The sequence below is a fragment of the Nyctereutes procyonoides genome, unplaced genomic scaffold (assembly GCF_905146905.1).
Source record: "Nyctereutes procyonoides isolate TBG_1078 unplaced genomic scaffold, NYPRO_anot_genome, whole genome shotgun sequence".
In the NCBI taxonomy this organism is placed as follows: Eukaryota; Metazoa; Chordata; class Mammalia; order Carnivora; family Canidae; genus Nyctereutes; species Nyctereutes procyonoides.
The window spans coordinates 35,551,194-35,572,817 of NW_026575020.1; the positions used below are offsets into that span (position 1 = coordinate 35,551,194).

At 54.9% G+C, this 21,624-nt stretch overlaps 1 protein-coding gene across 1 annotated transcript in view; it reads right to left on the reverse strand.

Annotated features, from left to right (window-relative positions):
- Positions 1-5,503: 5,503 nt before the first annotated feature.
- HMCN2 (hemicentin 2) overlaps positions 5,504-21,624 on the reverse strand; it is a 146,437-nt gene continuing 130,316 nt past the window's right edge. Inside the window, 13 exon segments of the mRNA XM_055329177.1 lie at positions 5,504-5,749; positions 5,751-5,934; positions 6,916-7,042; positions 7,951-8,070; positions 8,617-8,937; positions 9,484-9,612; positions 10,679-10,813; positions 11,819-11,881; positions 13,026-13,263; positions 13,687-13,808; positions 13,917-14,054; positions 15,470-15,619; positions 18,908-19,177. Coding sequence (XP_055185152.1) covers positions 5,588-5,749; positions 5,751-5,934; positions 6,916-7,042; positions 7,951-8,070; positions 8,617-8,937; positions 9,484-9,612; positions 10,679-10,813; positions 11,819-11,881; positions 13,026-13,263; positions 13,687-13,808; positions 13,917-14,054; positions 15,470-15,619; positions 18,908-19,177 — 2,159 coding nt within the window. The 3' untranslated portion in view covers positions 5,504-5,587.

Consider the following 21,624-nt stretch of genomic DNA (forward strand, 5'->3'; position numbering starts at 1 on the left):
AGGTAAGAGTCTTTTAAGGAGATAGACTAGCAGGACCTGAGTTAGAGGAGCTGGAGTTTTGTAAGTTCCTTGCAGGTGATGAAGTCTTCCAAATAAACTAGGTGGGGCTGGACATCCCTCAGTTGGGAAAGTATGCAGTGATTTTGGGAAAGGCCTGGGGTCTGTGGCTTCTCATGCTGGAAGAAATAGGGCTTCTTGGAGTCACAAATATGACTACTTCAGAGCTCAGCTTTGAAGTGGATATTTTACTGGATAGGTTGGATGACTTGCCAGGTAGAGAGGCCTATTCTCAGGCAAACGGCCAAGTCTTCTACTCAGAGAAGAGGAAAACCTGGCAAGTTGATGCATCTTTGATGGGTGCTATAAAAGTCCTTAATTTCAGTGAGAGTGCCAAAGGATCCATCTTGGTTCAGATATCTGAGCAATATTTTGTTGTTTTCAGTGTAAAGTTCTTGCTTATCTTTCATTAGACTTATTTCTAAGTATTTTAAGCATTTTGATACTATTGTACATCATGTTTCAAATTTCATTTTCTGTCATTTGTTGCCAGTATATAGAAATATGACTGATTTTTGTACATTTGCCTTATATTCTTTTTTTTAAATTTTTTTTTATTTATGATAGTCACAGAGAGAGAGAGAGAGAGGGGCAGAGACACAGGCAGAGGGAGAAGCAGGCTCCATGCACCGGGAGCCCGATGTGGGATTCGATCCCGGGTCTCCAGGATCGCGCCCTGGGCCAAAGGCAGGCGCCAAACCGCTGCGCCACCCAGGGATCCCCATTTGCCTTATATTCTGCAACCTTGCTAATGTCACTGATTAATTTCAGTAGATACTTGTAAATACCTGAGGATTTTCCATGTAGACAATAACATTGTCTGTGAATAGAGGCAATCTTACATTTGCCTATATTATCGTTATACCTCTTCTTCTTGCCTTATTGCAATGGTGAGGATCCCCAGTATAATGTTGAATAAAAATGGTTAGGGTGGCTATCCTTGCATTGTTCATGATCTTAGAGGAAGGCATCCATTCAGGCTTTCACTGATAACTATGTTAGTGCAGGTTTTCTGTAGATGCATTTCATCAGGTAAAGAAAATCATGTTTATTTAGTTTGTTGGGAGTTTTTATCATGAATAGAGGCTGAATTTTGTCAAGTGCTTTTTCTGCATCTACTGAGATGATCATATGATTTTCTATTTATTCTATAAATATGGTAAATTACATTGATTGAATTTCACGTGTTGAACCAACCTTGCATTCCTGGAATCATTATATCTCAATAAAGTTGATTTTTAAGTTTTTAAGGGAAAAAAAAGGGAGGTAGAGGAGCTTAGGGTTAAAAGAGACATAAAGGATGCACTTAATAACAACATGTGGACCTTATTCAGATCCTGATTTTTTTAAGCATAAGAGAAATCCTCTTTGTGAGCACTTGGAAATTGAACACAGATAGGATCTTTAATGATGGCAAGGAATTACTGCTGATTTTTTTTTTTTACTATATATGATAATGGTATTGTCGGTAAGGGGGTTTTATTGAGATCTTTTTAAGTTTTAGAGATATTCTAAAATATTAATGAATTAAAGGTTTTTTTTTTAATATGACTTTGATGGTTTCTCATCACTCTTAGCATCAAATCTTGAGCCCTGTACTTCCTCCTTGGTCCTCACCCACCACATCCTGATTGCACTGGCCTGTCTGTGGTTTCTTCAGCATGTCAAGCTCTTTGCATTATGGTCTCTGAATTTACTGTTCCTTGGCAATGTCTCTCTGACCCCTCCTGTCCTTCCACCAGGTCTGTGCCTTGTCAGTTGCTATCTCTCATGCTTGCACATAATAGATGCCTGAAGTTTCAGTGATAAAATGAAGGAACACAAGGGCTCTAGTCCCTTCTTCCTCTCCCTGCTGCTGTTGTCTTAGACCATCATCACTTCTCACCTGTACTGTGCTGCACCTGTCTTTCTGGCTATGCTCACCGCCCCCTCTAATCCACTCTGTACACTGCAGCCAGGGTGGCTTTTCTAAGTGTCAGCTCTGACTCTTGTGGCCACTTGTCTGAATATAGATACAGCCTGTGCATCTAACCAAGGAGTAGGCCCCTCTTGTCTTTTATCTCTCCTCTGCCACTCAAGGCCTCTGCACCTGCCAGTCACAAAGAGACCGGGGAGTGTGGAGGCTCCAAGTACTTCACCCCACAACCATCTCATGGTTGGTGCCAGATACCACCTTGCTGCTGCCCAGGCCTGGGTGCTGGCTCCAGGAACAAGAGTGTCCTCTAGGCTGGACCCCAGGTTGCCAGTCCCCGCCCAGAGGGAACACAGAGTCCAGTTGTTGGGTTCTTGGAAAAACTGCATCAGAGAGTTTAATGAGTGACCTGCGGGGCTGTTTACCACCATTGATGGTTCAGGACAGCCTCAGCCTGGAGGTCAGGTGATTCTAGGGGGCTGGGTGGCTGGATGAGGCCTTGGCTAATGACTGCCTGCCAGCAGCTGGAAAAGAAGAAGTGGAAAACACTCCTTTGGAGCTGGCTCCAGTTGCAGCTCCCCAGGGAGCCTCCTCCACTACTCTAGGACCATCCCTATGGATGTGGGCAGGGGTGGGTGGCGTCGGGGGGTGGGGTGGGGTGCACAAGACACAAATCACAGCCCAGATCCAGCCCAGATCTGGAATCACAGCCCAGATCCAGGCCAAGTCTGCCACCGGCTCGCTGCAAGACATTGAGCAATCACTCCTTTCCACCAGCGTCAAATTGAAATTTAGAAGGTGGGGGAGGAAGGAGGCAGAACTGAATGGATAGACACTTCCTTGGCGGCTTTTCAGGTCTTGAATTGCCATGGTCCCTCCTCTTCATCCTGCTCCTGGCCTTCCTTCTCCTCCCCATCCTCCTTTCTTGGGGAGTGGAGGTAGGGAAGCCTGCAGGCCAATGCCCCTGGGCTGTTAAGAGTCAGAATTGAATTCTTTGAATTCTTTTCCCCTCCAGGCTGTGTGAGCCTAGATTGGTGGCTCACCTTCTCTGAGCCCCCATTCCTTCATCTTTGAAATGGGCATACTCTTTCTTACTTCTGGATCTCCTGGGAGAATTAAAACTCAGGTCCGTAAGGCACTGGACATTCAATAGATGGTTTACAAATATGAAGGGCCAGGGGAAGACTGGGAAGCAGCAGGCAGAAGACAGCAGGGGTGACATACAAGTTGGTACCTCCCCTTCACAGGTCTCACCTCTGCAGTGCCTCACCCTGGGACTGACCTTTTCATGGGTTCCATAAAAAAATTAACAGCCCAGCAAATGGCAGGGCTCAAGTTGTGACCTATGGCCCTTAGGATTGCACAAAGAAGGTCCTCACAGGTGGGTGCTGAACAAATGGGTACCCAGGTTTGGAGGACCCCCCCCTTGAATTTCTCCTCCACTCAGTCTGAAATCCTACCATTAGTGACTTAGGTGGCTTAAAGCAGGGGTGGCAAACTACAGTCCCCACCAGTTTCTGTAAAGCCTGCAAGCTAAGAATGCTTTTTGCATTTGTAAATGGTTGGAAATAAATGAAAGGCAGATTATTTCATGACATGTGAAAATGATATGAACTTCAAACCTAAGTGTCCAGTAATAGTTTTATTGGAACACAGCCATCCTCATTCATTCGTGTGCTGGCCCTGGCTCTCTGGCCCTGCACCGGTGAGGGGAGTGGTTACAGCACAGGCTGTGTTTTGCAAAGCCCAAAGCATTCCCTATCTGGCCTTTTATGGGAAAAGTTTGCAGACCCCTGGTTTAAACAAAACTAAAACCAAAACTAAACTAAACTAAACTAAACTAAACTAAACTAAACTAAACTAAACTAAACTAAACAGCAAACCAGCTCTGAAAGTGGAAGTGCCTGGGAAGATTCAGGTGGGGCTGTTGGATGGCAGTCAGGCGTCCCAGTCTAACTATTAACCAGTCACCTATCTAGCAAATGGCTGGGTCAGTCATGTCCCCTCTCTGAGACCTCCTTTTCTCCATCTGTCAAATGGACACAGTGATTTCCTATTTAATCCAGCATTGGTGGAAGTCTCTGTTTACGTATACTGATTGTCATCCACCTCTTTTTATTTATTTATTTATTTATTTATTTATTTATTTATTTATTTATTTATTTTTTTACGATAGACACACACACAGAGAGAGAGGCAGAGACACAGGCAGAGGGAGAAGCAGGCTCCATGCACCGGGAGCCTGACGTGGGACTCGATTCCGGGTCTCCAGGATCGCGCCCTGGGCCAAAGGCAGGCGCTAAATCGCTGCGCCACCCAGGGATCCCTTTTTTTTTTATTTTTATTTTTTTATGATTGTCATCCACCTCTTAATAAGAAATATGCCAGACAGCTTTCCTTCTTGCCCAGATGAGGAGAACATGAGGATGCGAAGGGGGAGGTGACAGTGTCACACTGAGCAAGGGGAGCAGGGAGGAAGGGTCTCTCCTCTTTAAACTAGGTGCAAAAGAGCCCCTTTCTGTCAGAGGCCGTGGCCAAGGGCAGCTGGCAACAGGGTTGCCAAGGCAAGGGCTGTAGCTAGTCCAGGGTGGGGTCAGGAGGGTGGGAGGTCAACAAGCGCCCTGCAGTTCGGTGGAGTCCCTGGAGACTCAGACCCTATCCCAGCACACTGGAGACATGCCAATACATACATAGATGTTCTAATCCTGTCCCCAGTTCATTCCATCAAAGCCAAAGTCCCTGCAATGGCACAGAGAGGCCCCAAGGATCTGACCCAATACCTTTACCCTTTTTTTTTTAAGATTTTATTTACTTATTCATGAGAGATAGATAGATAGAGAGGAGAGAGAGAGAGAGAGAGAGAGAGAGGCAGAGATACAGGTAGAGGGAGAAGCAGGCTCCATGCAGGGAGCCCGATGTGGAACTCGATCCCGGGACTCCAGGATGACGCCTGGGCCAAGGCAGGCACTGAACCACTGAGCCACCCCGGGATCCCCTACCTTTACCTTTCTGATCACAACTCACTCTTCCTTCCCCCAGCTCACCACAACCCCAGCCTCCCCCACCTTCTTGCAGAGTGTCCAGGACTGCTGGACCAGAAGGGTGGCGGCCTTCCACCAACCCAAGCCCCTCCTTACCAAAGCAAAATAACCGGAGGAAGAAGTTGAATTGGGTGAAAGAAAACATTTTTATATTATACATACAACACGGGGCTCAGGATGACAGTGCCAGCTGTGGGCGGAGGACACAGGGTCTGTCCCTCCCCTGGGGCCTCCGGGTGCTGGGTCCCAGCCAGGTCTCCCTGGGGCGTGGGGCAAGCCTGGAGGAGCGGGCCAGACAAGCAGGCTTCCCCCCGGTGCTGTGGCTGCTTCACCACCTAAGGGCGGCGGGACCGTACACTCTGCGCTGAGCACGGCCTCCACTCGGGTCCTCGCTGTCCTGGGGGTCAAGGCTGCACGCAGGGTCCTGTTTGCTGAAGGACTCGATGACGCACGGGGGTGGGAGATGACGTGGCTCGCCACAGCCCGCGGCCAGGGGGCCCCCTGCGCGGTGGGGGCTGGGCCGTGTCCCCCAGCCCCGAGGTCACTGGCCCAAAAGCTGCTGCCAGGGACCACGCCCTCAGTAGGGATAAGGGGACACCGCGATGAGCAGGACGAAGACGCTCTGGTGGCGCGGCGCGGCGGCGCGCACGGTGAGCCGGTAGAGGCCGGCGCGGGTGAGCGCGCGGCGGGTGTAGACGGCGCCGTGGCCGGCGCGCAGCGGGCGCAGCGCGAAGGGGCTGCTGCGGGTCGGGCTCGAGCACGCTGAGCTCCGTGCGGTTGGCGGGGACGCCGGCCTCCGAGAAGGCGGCGAGGCGGGCCACGTCGTGGTGGGCGCGCACGCCCAGGGGCAGCGGCAGCAGCTTGTACTGCAGCGTCGAGGGGCCGCCCGCGCTGCAGTCCTGCGAGCAGCGTCGGAAGCACGTCCTGCGGGCGGGCGGGACAGACCGAGCGACTCGGGTGGCCGACAGAGCGCCGTCCGGAGCCCCGCAGTTCTCCTGCGCGCTGCTCGTCCCCGCGCCTCCTCCGCAAGCACCACTGTTAGCCCACTCTAGAGATCAGCAAACTGAGGCCCAGAGAAGCCAGAGACGTGCCCCCTCCCATGGGATCGGGTCCCCTAATCCCATCGGGCTTCCTCAGCCCACGCCCCAGGGCAGCCTGGTGGGCACACATTTTGGGGTCCTCCAGGTCCGCCGGGAACCCCAGGGCTGAGTCACCTGCTCTGGATTTGGAACGGGGGAGGAGGTCTCAAAGACGCGTGTTTAGCTTTGTCAAGGACATGCATGCCCTCCCCACTCCCTGCGGCCTGGGCTTCCTGACTGGTAGAGTCCAGGGCAAGTCACTTTCCCTAACTGCCATGGCTCCAGCTTGTCTGGACCTCGACCTTGTCGCCGAGGTCCCCGTATCTGTGCATCTTTAGGAGTCCCTTTAGTAGCCACAGTGAGTGGCTCGGAGGAAATGGGTCTTGTGTTTGTGTGCCAGTGCGTGTCGGAGTCCTAGGGTTTTGTGGGGGCATTTTGTGTGTGTGTGTGTCCCCGTGTGTAGGGTTTTATGTACATAGTCATGTGTCTCACATGTACATCTCCAATTCTCTCCGGCCTCTGAGTGCCCTCTGCTCCACCCAGAGCCTCCAGCTGCAGCATCACTGCAGTAAATGCCAGTGTCCAGGTGAGTGTGCACCCCGCGTGGCTGCAGGAAGGTGCTCTTTATGAGGGCACACTGCCCTGTGGGCATAGATGTCCCACTCAGGAATTCTGGCAGGGTCGATCCCACTGGCCCTAAGAGGGCCCCTGCCTGACACATGGCCTTTCTGGAGGAAGAGTCTGGCAGTCCAGGAGCCAGAATGGAAGCACCCAGCTCCTGGCAGACAATGTGCCCCAATTCACCCCCAGTCTACTCAACCCTTACCCTGGGCTGGAACCTTGACGGTAGGTGGCCGGACATGGTGTGTCCACACACTGGTAGCTGCCGCGGGTGTTAAAGCACATCTGGCTGGGCCCACACTCAATGCCATCCTCCTCACACTCGTTGATGTCTGGTGGGGGAGGTTGGCAAAGAGATGGGAGTGAAAAAGTGAAGAGAAGTGGAAGGGCCCAGGGCAGGAACCACAGAAGGCATGGGAGTGGGGGCTAAGCAGGAGAGAAATGCCTTCAGAGGACCAGCGAGGGAGGCAGCTCCTCTCCCCTTGAACCCAACCACCTTGATCTATGACTGCCCAGCTGGCAGGCTCCAGGCACCTTCCCATCTCCCCAGGTGGGCAACCCTGGGAATCTCCTGAGCCTGGAGCTGGTTGTAGGGTCTGGAGGAGGTGAGCGGCTGCCCTTGCGCAGACAGGTGCCCACTGCCCGTGACCCCTGTCTGCCCCGGTGGAAGCCATTGAGGACATTCACAGATCCTCAGGCAGAGAGTGATGGTCGGAGACAGGCAAGGCAGGCCGATTCCCACTTTACGGGGCTGGGGTGAAGGGGATGGCTGGCCCCAGCCCTGGAGCACAGTAAGGAGAGTGGCTTGGAGTGTTAGGCTTGGGAGTTAGGGGACTCTCCTGCTTGGGTGTTAGGAGACTCCGCTGCTCCTACTAGCTGCTGCTGCCTTGCTGGAATGCTGTCTCCATGCCCGCCCTCCACATATCCAGCTGTTTAGGGGAGGACTGTGTTAGCCCCACTTCACCAGGAGGCTGAGGCTCAGAGAAGCGATGTGAGCTGCCCAGGGATGCACAGCAGAGCTGTGATGGACCTCCAGGACCGCTCTCAGAGCCTGCCCATGCAACCTCTTAGTTACTGTGTGGAGTGTGGCTTCCAGCCTGGCTGTGGGCACCTAGGGTGCTCTGAGCTCCTCTCCCTGCCTCACCCTCACATGAGATGGTTGAGAAGTGACTGGAGAGAGCCACCTCTTCCCACGAAGCCCCATCCTGACTCTTCCAGAACTGGGAGGGCCACTGCTCACCCTGGCAGTTTTTTCCGCTGGGGAGGAGGCGGTAGCCAGCGGGGCAGAGGCACTGGTAGCTGCCCTCGGTGTTTCGACAGGCATGCTGGCACAGGTTCCTCACCCGGCACTCGTCCAGGTCTGGACCAGGCCCAGGGGTGGGGGATGGAGGCAGAGACACACACTGAGTCACAGACATTCACCAAGGCATGGGGGGTGGGGAGACACTGCTCCTGGCACAGATGCTGAAGCTTGTCTGCCCTCCACTACCTCCCCTTTGCCTCCATGGGGAGCCCGGGGGCTGTCCCTGCTCCCCCGCCCCCATACCCACCAGTCCCTGTTCACAGTGTCATGTCAACCTGCACACCTCCTTCACTCCTGCAAATCTCCTGCCCTGACTGCCTCACCCCTGCGCACCAAAAGGAGTGTTTCTCAAAAGTGGGTAAAGTGTCCTGAAGTCAAATGGTTGGGAAAATACTCCATCCCCCTCTCGGATGCCCGCTGCCCATTCTACAGCCGGGGCTTCAAGGCGGCATATGCAGCCAGGATGTAACTATCTGCGTGCACTGCCCACCCTGCTTGCTGTTGAGCCCTGGGTTTCTGTACATGGGGCGTGGTGCCCACACACCCAGCCTAGGACCACGCAGGGCGCGTCCCCAGGGGATGGCTGCTGGCGTGTGGCCTTACCTGTGCAGACACCATTCTGCCGGATAAAGCCAGTGGGGCACCAGGCCCGGCCCACGCTGCTCAGGGTTCCCACGCGTGGCCGGAGGGAGACCCAGGCATGGTAAGAGCCCCCAGGGACAGGGGCACGGGGCCGCAGCCAAGGCACGAAGGGGCCCCGGTGGCTGACAGTGGTCACGTTTTGTTCACTCTGCTCTGGTGGGGTGCAGGTCTTGCCATCACGGAGGAGGGTCTGGCCCAGCGGGCACAGGCAACGGTAGCTGCCCTGGAGGTTTTGGCACTGGAAGGTGCAGGTTCTGGGCAGCTCCAGGCACTCGTTGATATCTGGAAAGGAACAGGGCCAGGTGGGATGCTGAGGGTGGCTCGGGGCTCGCCGCGGCCACTCTGCCCGACGCCAGCCATCTCTCCTGGTCTCTCGCCTTCCCCAGAACCCAGCGTCCTCCCCCACTGCCTACAGACAGACCTGCCCACCAGCTTTCCCTCTCCTGGACCACTGCCAGCCTCTGCTGCTCAAAGAGGCCCCAACCTCCCCCAGCTCCGGGCCTCATTCCAGACTCCACTGTACAGCAGCGCCCTGGGGAGGCCTGTTCACTCTGCTCAGCCTCTTTGGGACCCACCCGCTTCTCCCTACACTCCCCCTCCTCCTGGGCTCCCGGGGATGGTGACCTTGCTGGGTAGGGGGTGAGGTCCGGTGCCAGACGATAGCAAAGCATGGATCCGGGGACATGGGGGGCGTGGGGCAATGTAATCAGTGTTAGCTGCTGCTACTCACAGAACCCAACACCACCCCACCCTGGTCATAAACAGTCTCTGCTCATGAGCCAGGCGGTACTGACCCGGGCTCCAACAAGGGGGCGAGTGTCCCCATACCTAGGCAGGGCAGGCCAGGGCCCTGGATCCGGTACCCCCTGGGGCAGCTGCAACGGTGGCCGCCTGGGGTGTTCTCACAGAGCTGGTTGTAGTGACAGTCATCCGACTGCTCCAGACACTCGTCCACATCTGGGGAGGCAGGGGTGTGGACAGAGGGGGGCTGAGCCTCCCACCCCTGCCCCCAGGGAATACAGTGCGCCTCTCCATGTCTGGCCTCCTCCTCATCCCCTCTTCCAACTTCAGTGCCACCAGGTGGAATGCCAGGGTTTGAACCACCTCTCCTAGTTATGCCAGCTTTGGAGAGTAAGAAGGTTGTAGGTCCGAAAAGAAAGCAGGGGCTTAAAAGGTGGGCTTTGGAGGCAGAGTCCCAGGTTTGGGCCAAGTGCTGCCATATCTCTAGGTCCTTGAGCAAGTAGCTCTCACTCTCCCAGCCTTGGTTTTCTTATCTGTGAAGAGGTGTCAGGGTGGGACCTCTCCCTGGGGTCAGGGGGAAAAAACTGGATCACATGCAAGAAGGTGGTAGGAGCTGGTTCAGGGAAAGAGCTCTAAGAGCTGGAAAGAAGGAAGGAAGTGGGTCGGAAAGGAGGCAGAGGAGCCGTGTGGGTGGACTGGACACTTCAAGAGCCCTGGGGTCACTTCCTCTTCTGAGTTCCCCTGCACTTTGCCCCTGCGCTAGGTGGTCCTACCACTCAGAGGAGCCTGAGGACCCATGATCATGAAGTTCTAGAACACTGGAGCAAGAAAGGCCATACAGGTTGCCAATCCAGGGCGGCTCCTGAGTTTCATCTCAAAGGCTAATTGCAGCTGATTCACAGTGGCTGCTGGAGAAGCTGCGTTGAGTAGGATTCAGAGGCTGTCTTTAGGCCGGCCGGGCCTCAATCCATGAGGGAACCCGGGAAGCGGCAGCAGACACAGCATATGTGTGCCCTCCCTGAGCTGGTGCCCCTTCATCAGACAAGAAACCGGACAGGAAAAGACACTTGTCCAAGGATAATCAAAGTGCCAGCAGCCAGGCCAGGCCAGGCCCCAGACCTTTGGAGTGTGGCTTAAGCTTTTGCCCTGGTCTCATGGCTCCTTCTGCCAAGAGAGTCCTGCTTTTCCCTGGAGGCCCAGAATCCCAGTGGCACAGAGCACCTCCTCTACTGAACCCTGGAAACCCTGGAATATGGACAGCCCCACATCATGCCCCTGTCACCTTCACAGCCGGCCCCATGAGGGGCCACCCGGAAGCCAGGCCTGCAGTCGGGGAGGCAGTGGTAGGACCCAAAGAGGTTCACGCAGCGCTGTCCCTCCTGGCAGAGGTGGGTGTCCCAGGCACACTCATCCACATCTGGGGGCGATGTGGGGGCAGGGGCTGATGAACACATGTCCCCCAGGCCCTCCTTGCCACCCTGACCCTGGCCAATCAATGACGCAGGCCCCTCCCCCAGGCCCAGGAGCCCCTGGCAAGAAAGCCCCACCTCTCCTGCTGGCTTTTTCCCTCATCTTGCCCCTTCCCCAGAAACAGAGAGCCCACCCTGAGGGACCCACAGGCCTTGGTCTGGGGCATCTGATATGAGGTTGCAGATGATGCCCCCTGGGCACCTGTTTCAAAGCACAGCAGAGACTTAGCAGTGCCAGGCCTCACTGGTGGGAGCGAAGGGACGCAGATGGGGAGGGTCAACATCTGGACAGTGTCCTACGGTCACATTTGTTGTCCAGAAACTTTGCAAATGGGACAAGTAGAGCAAGTGGGGCAGACGGGTGTCCACTCACTTCCAACCCCAATTGTCTGGGCATGACCAGGGAGTGGCAGGAAGCCCAAGGCTATGTCTAGGCTCAGCAGGTATGCACACCAGGAGCACATGGTGGCTGCCTGCTGGGGGTCCCTATCACCCCCAGTATTTGAGCTTCTCCCATCTGCAGCCCTCATAGTAGGAAATTCCGAAGGGAAACAGGGTGTCGTAACCCTCAGGCTGGCACCCAGTGCTACCAGGAACAGGCCATGTCCTGAGATGTGTGCCCCTGGTCAGGGTCATGGCTCTGGAATGCCCTGCACACACTGAGGCCAGCTCCAAGGAGAGCTTCTGTCCCTGGGCCCGCTCACCTCTGCAGTTCCTGTCATCCCTGGCCAGGGCAAAGCCTGCCCGACAGGAGCAGGAGAAGCGACCAGGTGCATTGTGGCAGGAGTGAGAACAGGGGCAGGGGCCATCTGAACATTCGTCCCTGTCTGGGCGGGGTGGGGGGGGCGGTGGGCAGAGCTCCTGTGGTCTGTGCTCACAGGCCCTCCTACTGGCTGGCCAGGACACTCCTCCCTCTCAGACCATCCATGCCAGGGGAAGGGGAAGGCACTCACCCACACAAAACTCTCCCTGGGTGTCCAGATCAAAGCCCTCCGGGCAGCCAACTTCATTCTCTTCTGTGAGGCAAAGGTGATAGGTCGATAGGTCGTTAAGGACACAAGGGCACTGCAGCCAGGGTGCCCCGGAACAGACAGCAGCCCTGGCTATAGCTCCCTCCTGCCAGTCTGGCCAGGCCGATGCCCCCTCAGCCCTGAGCCAGGCCCACGTCCAGCCAGTCTGCAAGCCCATTCCCAGCCCAGGCCAGTTGGAGGCAGTGGCTGTGGGTCATGTCACGGGCATGCCTATGGTGGGCTGCCCAGGCTGTCAGCTGGCAGACACAGGAGAAACCAGGAAAGGAAAGTACAAAACAGGATGTCCATGCATGCAAAAGCACACTCCTGAGGATCCAGAGGGGTAGATGTGGCCCTGGCTGTGTAAGGGGAAGGGGATGTGCAGAATGGGTAAATAATAGCACCTGGTGGGTGTAGGAAGCACAGGAATTCTAGAGACAGAAAGGAGACCAGGCTCCCTAAATTACTGCAAGGATAGCATGCTTGCTAAAGTAATCACTGGGTGCCAGGTGAGGGTTCCAGAGAAAATTTGGCTACTCCCGATACCCTGCAAGGTGGGTGATATTACGCCCATTTTATAGATGGGAACACTGAGGCTCAGGGAGGACCAGGGCATTGCCCCTAAGGTCCCAGAGCCAGGAAGTGGTATGGCTGGATTTGAACCAGGGTCTGTCTGACCCCAAAGCTGTGCTCTTACCACTGTGCCAGGTTCAATGTTAAAAAGAAATTGGGAGCTTCAATAAGGGTAACAGGAATATCTTTAGCATCCACTGGTTGAATACGTACAGCATGGCCATGTGGGTGTCCAGGGTTCTAACAGAGGCTCCTGACTGCCTGGTGGGGCCTCTGCTGCAGGCGCCCTTGAGCAGAGGGCAGCGTATGGCTGGAGTCTTAGACATCAGCCTGAGGGGGTGGGCTTGGACCTGCACCCTGGGGCAGGGGAAGAGGCTCTGGAGGGTTCGAACAGGAGTGACCTGAAGACCTGTGTCCCTGTTGGGGTTGTGGATGGTTGGACAGGAGCAGGGACATGCTGGAAGTGAGCGGACAAGGAGGGGAGGTGTCACCTTGGCTTTCAGCAGGTGCATTTGGAGCCCCTGGTGGGTGTTTAGCTGGGGCAGGGGGGAGTGGAGACAAAAGACAGGGGCCTTACCAGCTTGCAGGGCTGTGGTAAGCTGGAAGTGCAGGGCCTCAGCCTTGGGGTCGAAGGCCGAGCTGATAGCTGAGGCCCGCAAGTGCTGCACCAGCTGGGGTTGGAGGCCCTGGGCCGCGTCGTACCGGATGCTGTGGTTGCAGCGCAGGAATGTGGGAAGGCTGTCCTGCAGGAAGTGCTGTGTGGAGCCCACGAAGAGACGGCCTGGCCCCATCTGCACATAGTGCTCCTCGAAGTCCTGGAGGAGGAGGAGGAGGAGGAGGAAGAGGAGGAGGAGGAGGAGGGGAAGGGAGGAGGAAGAAGTGGGGGATAGGGGAGGAGGAGGGGGAGGAAAGAGAGGAGAGGGAGGAGGAGGGTGATAGAGAATGTCTAGGATTTCAACTTCCAAAGGTAGGACCCTCAGCCCCCTGTTCAAGGGGCCAGGGATGCTGGAGGTGGAGGCCTGTGGGTCCTTGAGCAGGTGACCTCCTTTCGGCATTCTTGTGTATGAAATGGGCAAGACACCTGTCCCTGAGAGGCTGGGCCAGGGCATCCTCCTACTGGGCTAAGTCCAGGCCAGGCCACACCCCAGCCCCTGCTGGGGTGTCAGCAGAGGATGCTTGGGGCAGCACATCCCACCTCTCCCCCACCCTCATCTGCACACCTCGGGGCTGGTCCCCACCTGCACTTGCAGATCTGCGTCAGCCAGGCTCTCAGGGACAACACCACTGACCACCACGTCAAGGAGCAGGAGGCCATTGGAATCCAGGCCCCGGGCCTCCTGGGTCATCATGAGCAGCTCTCCTGCAATCCATCCCCACCCAGCCTGGAGTCAGCATGGGGGAGAGGCCCTGGGCTCAGGCCTCAGCCCCATGTGGCCCACTGGGAAGGAGATGCCCCCACCCCGCTCACCTGTGGCAAACTCCACATGCGACTCCTGTAGGAAGCTGCCACCCGTCAGAGAGTGGCCATTCAGGGCATCCCCATTCTCTCCAGCCAGAGCCCAGTAGATGGGGGCAATGGTGACCACGAGCACCCGCATCAGGGGCCCTGCATGGGATGGGCATGGAGGCTGGGTCAGGGCCAGATCCTGAGGGCTGCCACTCTCCCGCTCAAGATCCCTCTGTAGCTCCCTGTTGCCCCAGGAGGGCTTAGCCCCTTCCCTCCCTGCTCAGGCCCAGCCCTGTGATCACCTGAGTCAGTTATTGGATCAGACCTGGGAAGGGGTGAAGGCAAATATCCAGTCTGTGGAGTGGTTGTGAAAACGAACAAAATACATTTATACAAAGAAGGGCATGTGACTTGTTGATATTCAACTCAGTTGAACAAATCTTGAGAGTGACTGGGTCACCAACCGGGCCTGGGACATATGTGCCGGACCAAGCTGAGAACCAGACAAGTCTCCTACCTTGCAGACACCTTCCAGAAGAGCCTGGGAGAGGAAGGCCATTGACTTTGAAAATAGAGCCAAAAAATCGCTCTGGACATGGATTCCCAGACCGTCATGTGATGCCCAGCCCTCCTCACAGGGCAGGGGGTGCCTCGGTCTGGGAAAGGGGAGACCCCACTCGCTGGAGGTCAGGGGTGGTTGAGCTTCTCAGGGAAACTACCAGCTCTGAGGGAGGCAGGGGAAGACCCAGGCTCATGGGCAGCAGAACCGTCTTCACCCTTCTATGCCTGTTTCCACCACATGGAGGCTGGCCCACCTGGCTCGGGGCCAGCTGCTTCTCCATGGCTCCTGCTTGGGCAGCTGGAAACAGCAGCCATACCCGGGCAGCCTCCCACCTCACTCGATCCCTGCTGACAGCCAGCCTGGAACGACCCCCCAGCCAGAGCCCCCTGACCCCACACTGTTCACACAGGTGTGTGGTTGAGGGCAGCTCTGGAGCAGCCGCTTCTGGCAAAGACCCAGTCAGCAGTGTCCTCTCCCTGTTCTGGACCTCCAGGGTGCCCTGGGAAGGGCGAGATAGCAAGGTCTGCAACATCACTCTAGAAAATTCCATCTGCTAGTACACACTGATTTATGACTCTGTGACAGTGGATATTCCTTGCTTCTCTGGGCCTTCTAGCTAAGGTAATTCTCCTCGCTTCCCCCTTTCTGTCCCCTCCAGCCCATCCATACCCCCCGACTCCTGCCTTTTCTATCAGCTCTTCACAGTGTGGGAAGCGGGGATCACCCACTTGGCAGTCAGTGATCTCCAAAGCATTATCTGGCTGCATTCACACATCCTGGTTATTTCACACTGTCTCAGTCTATAATTTTTACTTTGTTCTGTTGGGAGGTGGTGGTGGTGAGGAGGAAGTGGCCCACACCTAAATCCACTTTGGCTAAGACTCAGACTTGGATCTTAGGGGCAGTCAGATTTCCTCCAGCCATCAGGCCCTGAGCCAGCCTCAGAACATGGGAGTTGCCTCCTCCTGGTGGAGGAGCCCTAGGCGCAGGACGGGCTCTGGCCCCCACTTACCCACATTCGCAGGGATGTGGCTAATGCTGCTCTGGATGGTGGTGACCCCAGAGCGTGCCTCCTGTTGCACGGTGGTGTTGAGGGTCGCCCTGCTAAATTCTTGGCCATTGATCACACCAGACATGCTGCCCCGGCTCCCGTGGGGCTCCCCTGTGAGGAGGGAGGAGAACAGTAAGGTTACCTCTGTGCCCTCAGAGCAAGCAGATACTGTCACCCCCTCCACGGAGGAGAAACTGAGGCTGGGAGACAGGAAGTGACTTGCCCAAGACCACACAGCTCGTGGGTGATAGGCTCATTGCCCAGGGGATCCTGACTCTGAAAGCGAGGGGGAGGCTTCAGAGAGGTGCCCTGCACTGGGATGGTGCTGGCTTCTGATTCTGGCTCCGCCATCACCTACCTAGATCTCTGGGCAAGTCAGGCCCCTAAGACACACTTGAGCTGGCTTATCTTTAAAACGAGGCGGTGGGATCACAGATGTGTCAAAGACCTGTTGGGTTCTAAAATCTAAAATGCCAGGAGTCCGTGATGGAGGGGCTGGCATGCTGGAGGAGCCAGGGCACCAGGCCAGGACCTGAATGCTGTCACCTGAACATCCTTTATTTCATCACTGGCCCTGGCTCCAGCTGCCCTGCAGCTGGATTTCCAACAGCAGCCAGGCGGCCTGCAGGCTGGTGCTCTCCAGCACTAATCAGATGGATGGGGTGGGCACAGAGGGCACTTCCTCTGGCTAATGGACCAGCTGTCTCTTCCGCACAGATGGCATTCAAGGAGCTGAGACATAGAAGCTAGCCTGCCTCTTTGCTTACCGGCTCTCTGGGGAAATTAACAACCAATTGCCCATGATCTGTTGAAAAAATAACATAAAACACTCAACTGCCAGGATCCTAAATGGGTAAATCAAGGGGCTGGTTAATTTTGGATTCCAGGAAGCAGTGCTGTTTCCTGCAGCCCAGAGCTGGGGTCTGATGAGATTTGATGCCCATCTGGGACATCTCTCATCAATATCCGCAGCTCTGGGGTTTATGGGAGGGACAGCAGCAGGCCATGAACCTACCCCTGGCATCTTAATAAGGGGAAGAGGAAGGAGTCAGGTGCAGATACGAAGGCAGCAGTATGGCCTGGCATCTTTCAAAGGGGACAAGAAATTGGAGCCTGGGAATGACAAGCCACCATCAACTTTCTTAGACATAGGGTGACTCAGCAGCCTCTTGCCTCCCAAGAGGGGGCCCCCAGGCTGATGGGAAATGAGGAAGAGAAGACTGTTCACAGTGAGGGAGCCTCAAAACCTCTGAACATGTTTTAGCTAGCAATGCCCCACTGGAGGGACTGACCCCATAGACATATTCAGGCCAGCACACAAAGATGTGCACCACAGTGTAATTTTCAGGGGTGGGGGAGGACTTGAAACAAAGCAAAACAAAACCCAAACCTGTTGCTTATGTAACAAAGCCAACAGCAGTTAAGTTAGGAAAGTATCCCTGTGGGATATTTTCATATTCAACACTGAAGAAGATATAGACTGGTTTTATTATCATGGGAAGTTGTCTAAAACAGAGTAAGAGGGCAGCCCGGTGGCTCAGCGGTTTAGTGCCGCCTTCAGCCCAGGGCCTGATCCTGGAGACCCGGGATCGAGTCCCGCATCGGGCTCCCTGCGTGGAGCCTGCCTCTCCCTCTGCCTGTGTCTCTGCCTCTCTCCCTCTCTCTCTCTCTCTGTGTCTCTCGTGAATAAAATAATAACTTTTTTAAAAAAGGAAAAAAGCCTCTCTTTATATTTGGGGGAAAAACTGTAGAGGGGTATACCCCAAGTGATGGCATAAAGCTATTTCTGGTCATTGAAGGTGAGAAAATTGGTAATTAATTTTTTCTTCATAGATTTTTTCCTAAATGATCTGGTCTTCCTATAATGAGCATAGAGGAGACTTTAAAAATGGTTGTTTCCATTTAAAAAGCAAGGAGGCTGTTACGAGTTGAATTATGCCCCCTTAAAAAAGATGTGTAAAAGTCCTAACCCCCAGACCTGAGGATGTGACCTTATTTGAAGACAGAGTCTGGACAGAGGTGATCAAGGTAACATAAGGTCATTAGGGTGGGCCCTAACCTATTAACTGGTATCCTTATGTGAAGGGGAAATTTACAGACAGGCACGTCCCCAGGAGAAATGCCATGGGGACTTGTAGGCAGAGATTTGAGTGATGCTTCTATGAGCCAAGGAGCGCCAGAGGTTGCCAGCAAACCACCAGAAGCTGGGGTAGGGGCATGGAGTGGACCCTCGATCACAGACCTTAGAGGGAACCAACCCTGCCGATGCCCTGATCTTAGATTTCTGGCCTCCAGAATAAAGAGACAATACATTTCTGTGAAGCCACCCAGCCTATAGGACTATTCTCTGGCAGCCTCAGGAAACTCATCCTGAGGCCATGTGCAGAGCTCTGTGGTTTGGGGTGGGGGCTTCCGAACAGAAGAGCATAAGGACTGGGACCAAGCTCTGAAATAAAGGGAGGGTCTGCTCAGACCTCAAGCCGCCCCCAAGACAGCATCCATGGCTGGGTGTCAGAGAACCACTGGATTTCTGGAGCTGTGTGTCGTGGCGTTCTGTCCCTGTCTGCAGGAGATGAGGGGACCAGGGAACAGAAAGCGTCCCACAGTGGGATGGCAATGGATTTTGAGTGGCTTTGCGAGGGCCAAAGTGTCAAGTCCCAAGACCAGTTAGTTCAGGGGGAGCCACCTGGAGAGGTGTTCTATGGGGACGTGGAGCACTGTGTGCGGCGATAGATTAGCAACAGCTGCTATGGCCAGGGATGGAAATGCAAAGCCACAAGTACGGAGTATTTGCTTCCGAGACACAGAAATGAGCTTCAGAAATAATATTTGGGGACTTTCCATTGTGTGGCCTGAGTCATTTTACTGTGGTTTCTCAGGATAATCCTTTTCTTTATTTTGAAGCTGGCTCTGGCCTCAGGCACAAGGCAGCTGAATGGGGAGGCCAGAGATGGCAGGTGTCACTAACACCCTAACACCCGAAAGCAGCGTCTGTTACCATCTCCCTACCACGGCCTCATTACACGGCAACCGCCAAAGCAGGGCCCATGAAGGTCCTTGTTTTATTCTGCCTACTTCACGGAATTGGGGAATATCCAAAAAGAGGACACACGTCTGTGCCAAGTAAGCCGGAAAGGCCACGGTTCCTGTCCGGTATGAGTGGCAAACAGCCTCTTGGAGCCTCAGTTTTCCCAACTGTAAAGAGCAGGGTAGCTGAGATGACCTATAAGTCCCCACCGGCAGGTTCCCCCTAAGTTTGTGACTCCAAGCAAAGGGAAGAGTCGGGGTGCTTGGCAGGGCAGGGGGGCCACGTCCCCCCCCTCAACACACAAATCCCCACCGGAGCAGGAGATCGTGCCTCTGTCCGTCCTCCAGGGTCTGAGCGGGGACGCCCCATACCTCTCACGGCCAGGATGGCCCGGGCTGTGGTGGAGCCCAGGAGGTTGTGAGCGACACACTCATATGTGCCCGCGTCCCCAGCCTCCACTCGCTGCAGCCACAGGCTTCCGTCGGGCAGGGTCCTGAGCCGCTGGCTGGCCCGCAAGGGTTGGCCCGCTCGCAGCCACTCCACCGTGGGCGCCGGCTCTCCTGAGGCCTGGCACTGCAGGGCCACGTCCTCCCTGGGCCTCACGGTCACGTCCTGGGGCTTCACGCTGAACACCGGGGCACCTGTCAGGGAGCCCAGGGCAGCTTTAGAGATCGTTTTATTATTTTTATACAATTATTCATTCAGACCGGTTACAAAATGCAGAGGTAGAAAGGGGAAAATTAATCACAAGTGGGGGCACCTGGGTGGCTCAGCGGTTGAGTGTCTGCCCTTGGCTCAGGGCATGATCCCGGGGTCCTGGGATCGAGTTCCGCATTGGAACTCTTGTGTCTTGTGTCTCTACCTCTCTCTGTGTCTCTCATGAATAAATAAATAAAATCTTAAAAAAAAATCACAAGTGATCATCACATCCAACTATGGTTCTAACAATATTTCTTTCGAGACTGTTTCCCAGAATATGACTGTATTGCTCACAGCTGCTTGCTTGCTTCCTTCCTTTCTATCCCTGCGATAAATTCTAAGTGCCTTGCGGTGACATGAAATATTCGTTTTTAGTGCCCACCTTGGTGTCCCGTTATTTGGGTCTATTACAGGGATGTTTCCAACGTGGAGCCGCCACTTGGTGCCGGACAGGAGACGGGGCCCGTCACCTGCTGTGGGTGAGTCTCACCATGTGGCTCCCTGACCCTCAGTCTTCTCATCTGGAAAATGGCAATCCCTGTCCACCCTCCCACAGACCCTCCAGAGTGGCTGGGAGGAGGGGGCAGCAAATGGCAGGTGCCAGTGGGCGCGACCCTGTGGCCACCAGGTCCCACAGCTGCCCTAACAGACGGCCACAAATGCAGCGGCTTAAAGCAGGAACAGTCTACTGTCCCCCAGCTTGGGAGGCCAGGGGCCCAAACCTGCTGCTTCACGGGCTAACATCACAGATCTCGCTTCCTTCGGAGGCTCCGGGGCAGAATCTGCTTCTTGCCTCTTCTGGCTTCTGGTAGCTTCTAGCGTTCCCCAGCTTGAGGCCGAGTGCCTCCAGTCTCTGCTTCCATCTTTCCCTCTCCCTCCTCTTCTTCTCCCTTCTCCTCCTCATCTTCCCTCCCTCCTCCTCCTCCCCTTTCTCCTTCTCTTCCTCCTCCTCCTCTTCCTCCTCTTCTCTCCTCCTCCTCCTCTTCCTCTTCTTCTTCCTCCCATTCTCCTCCTCTTCCTCCTATTCCTTCTCCTCTTCCTCTCCTCTTCTTCCTCTTCCTCCCCCCATATATGAGTTCTATGCCTCTCTGTTATAAAAGCACTTGTGGTAACATTTAGGGCCCACCAAGACAATCCAAGGTAACCTCATCTTCAGATCCTTCATCACATCCACAAAGGTCCTTTTCCAAATAAGATTACATTCACAGGTTCCAGAGACAAGGACATGGTCATGTCTGTGGGAGCCACTTATCAGCCTGCCACAGCGCGCGTCTCCTAAAGTGGAACATACGCCTGCTGTATGTCGCAGCCCCTCCTGGATCCAGGAATGTGTAAGTGTGTCTGCCAAAGTCATGTGTTAGAATCCCAAAGCGGCGCTTTTCATAAGTGCCCCAGAGTGGAGTGGAGCACACATACCATGGCCATCCACGTAGTGGCAAACCATACAGCAACGAGAGTGGATGAATGCCCTCCACGTGCAATCTCACACCTCACACATGGTGTTGTGCACAAGAAGCCTGACACAAGAGCACCTATGAAATGGTTTCACTTAAATAAAGGTCAGAAATAACAAGAACACGATGCTGGCCATAGCCGTGAGAAGAAGTCAGCAAGTCTGCTCCCCCAAAAGCCAAATACAACACTTGACAAAAGTATCCAAACCAAACTCTATCAGGGACCTAGAAGTCCATGAAAACCAAACAACAAATTGAGAATCATTTATCCACAAGAAGCTTCTAGAACTTCAGGCAAGAACAGTGGAGGTGGCTGGCCTGGGGCTGCTCTCATCTCCCATCCTCAGTCCACCTTGGTTGTCAGAGTGGTTTTGCTTGGGTGGGGGTATGTGGCTGGCTTTGAATCCTACAGCTCTTGCTACCCCAAGGAATTGGTTTGATTTGCAGACAAGGATGCCGGCATATTCTGAGACACTGGGGTATTGTCGGGGGTTGGGTCAGAGCTGGCAGGAAGCAAATGGGGAACTGGCACTTCTTTTTTCTTTTTTTAAAGTTTTATTTATTTATTCATGAGAGACACAGAGAGGCAGAGACACAGGCAGAGGGAGAAGCAGGCTCCCTGCAGGGAGCCCGATGTGGGTCTCGATCCTGGGTCTCCAGGATCACGCCCTGGGCTGAAGGCCGTGCCAAACCGCTGAGCCACCTGGGCTGCCCAGGAACTGGCACTTCTGCTGGCCTGAGGAAGCCAGGGGACCAGCTGGAAGCTTAATGAGAAGAGCCTGGAAATGGGGGAGCCGTGGAAAGGCCAGATCAGCTCTCCACACATCCCTGACTGCCGTGGACCATGTGCACCTGTGCGGGAATCTGGGCTGGGACGGGGTTGGGGGCCTGCAAGAGTCAAAGCCGAGGCCCACCCCATAGCTGCCTGAGCTCTG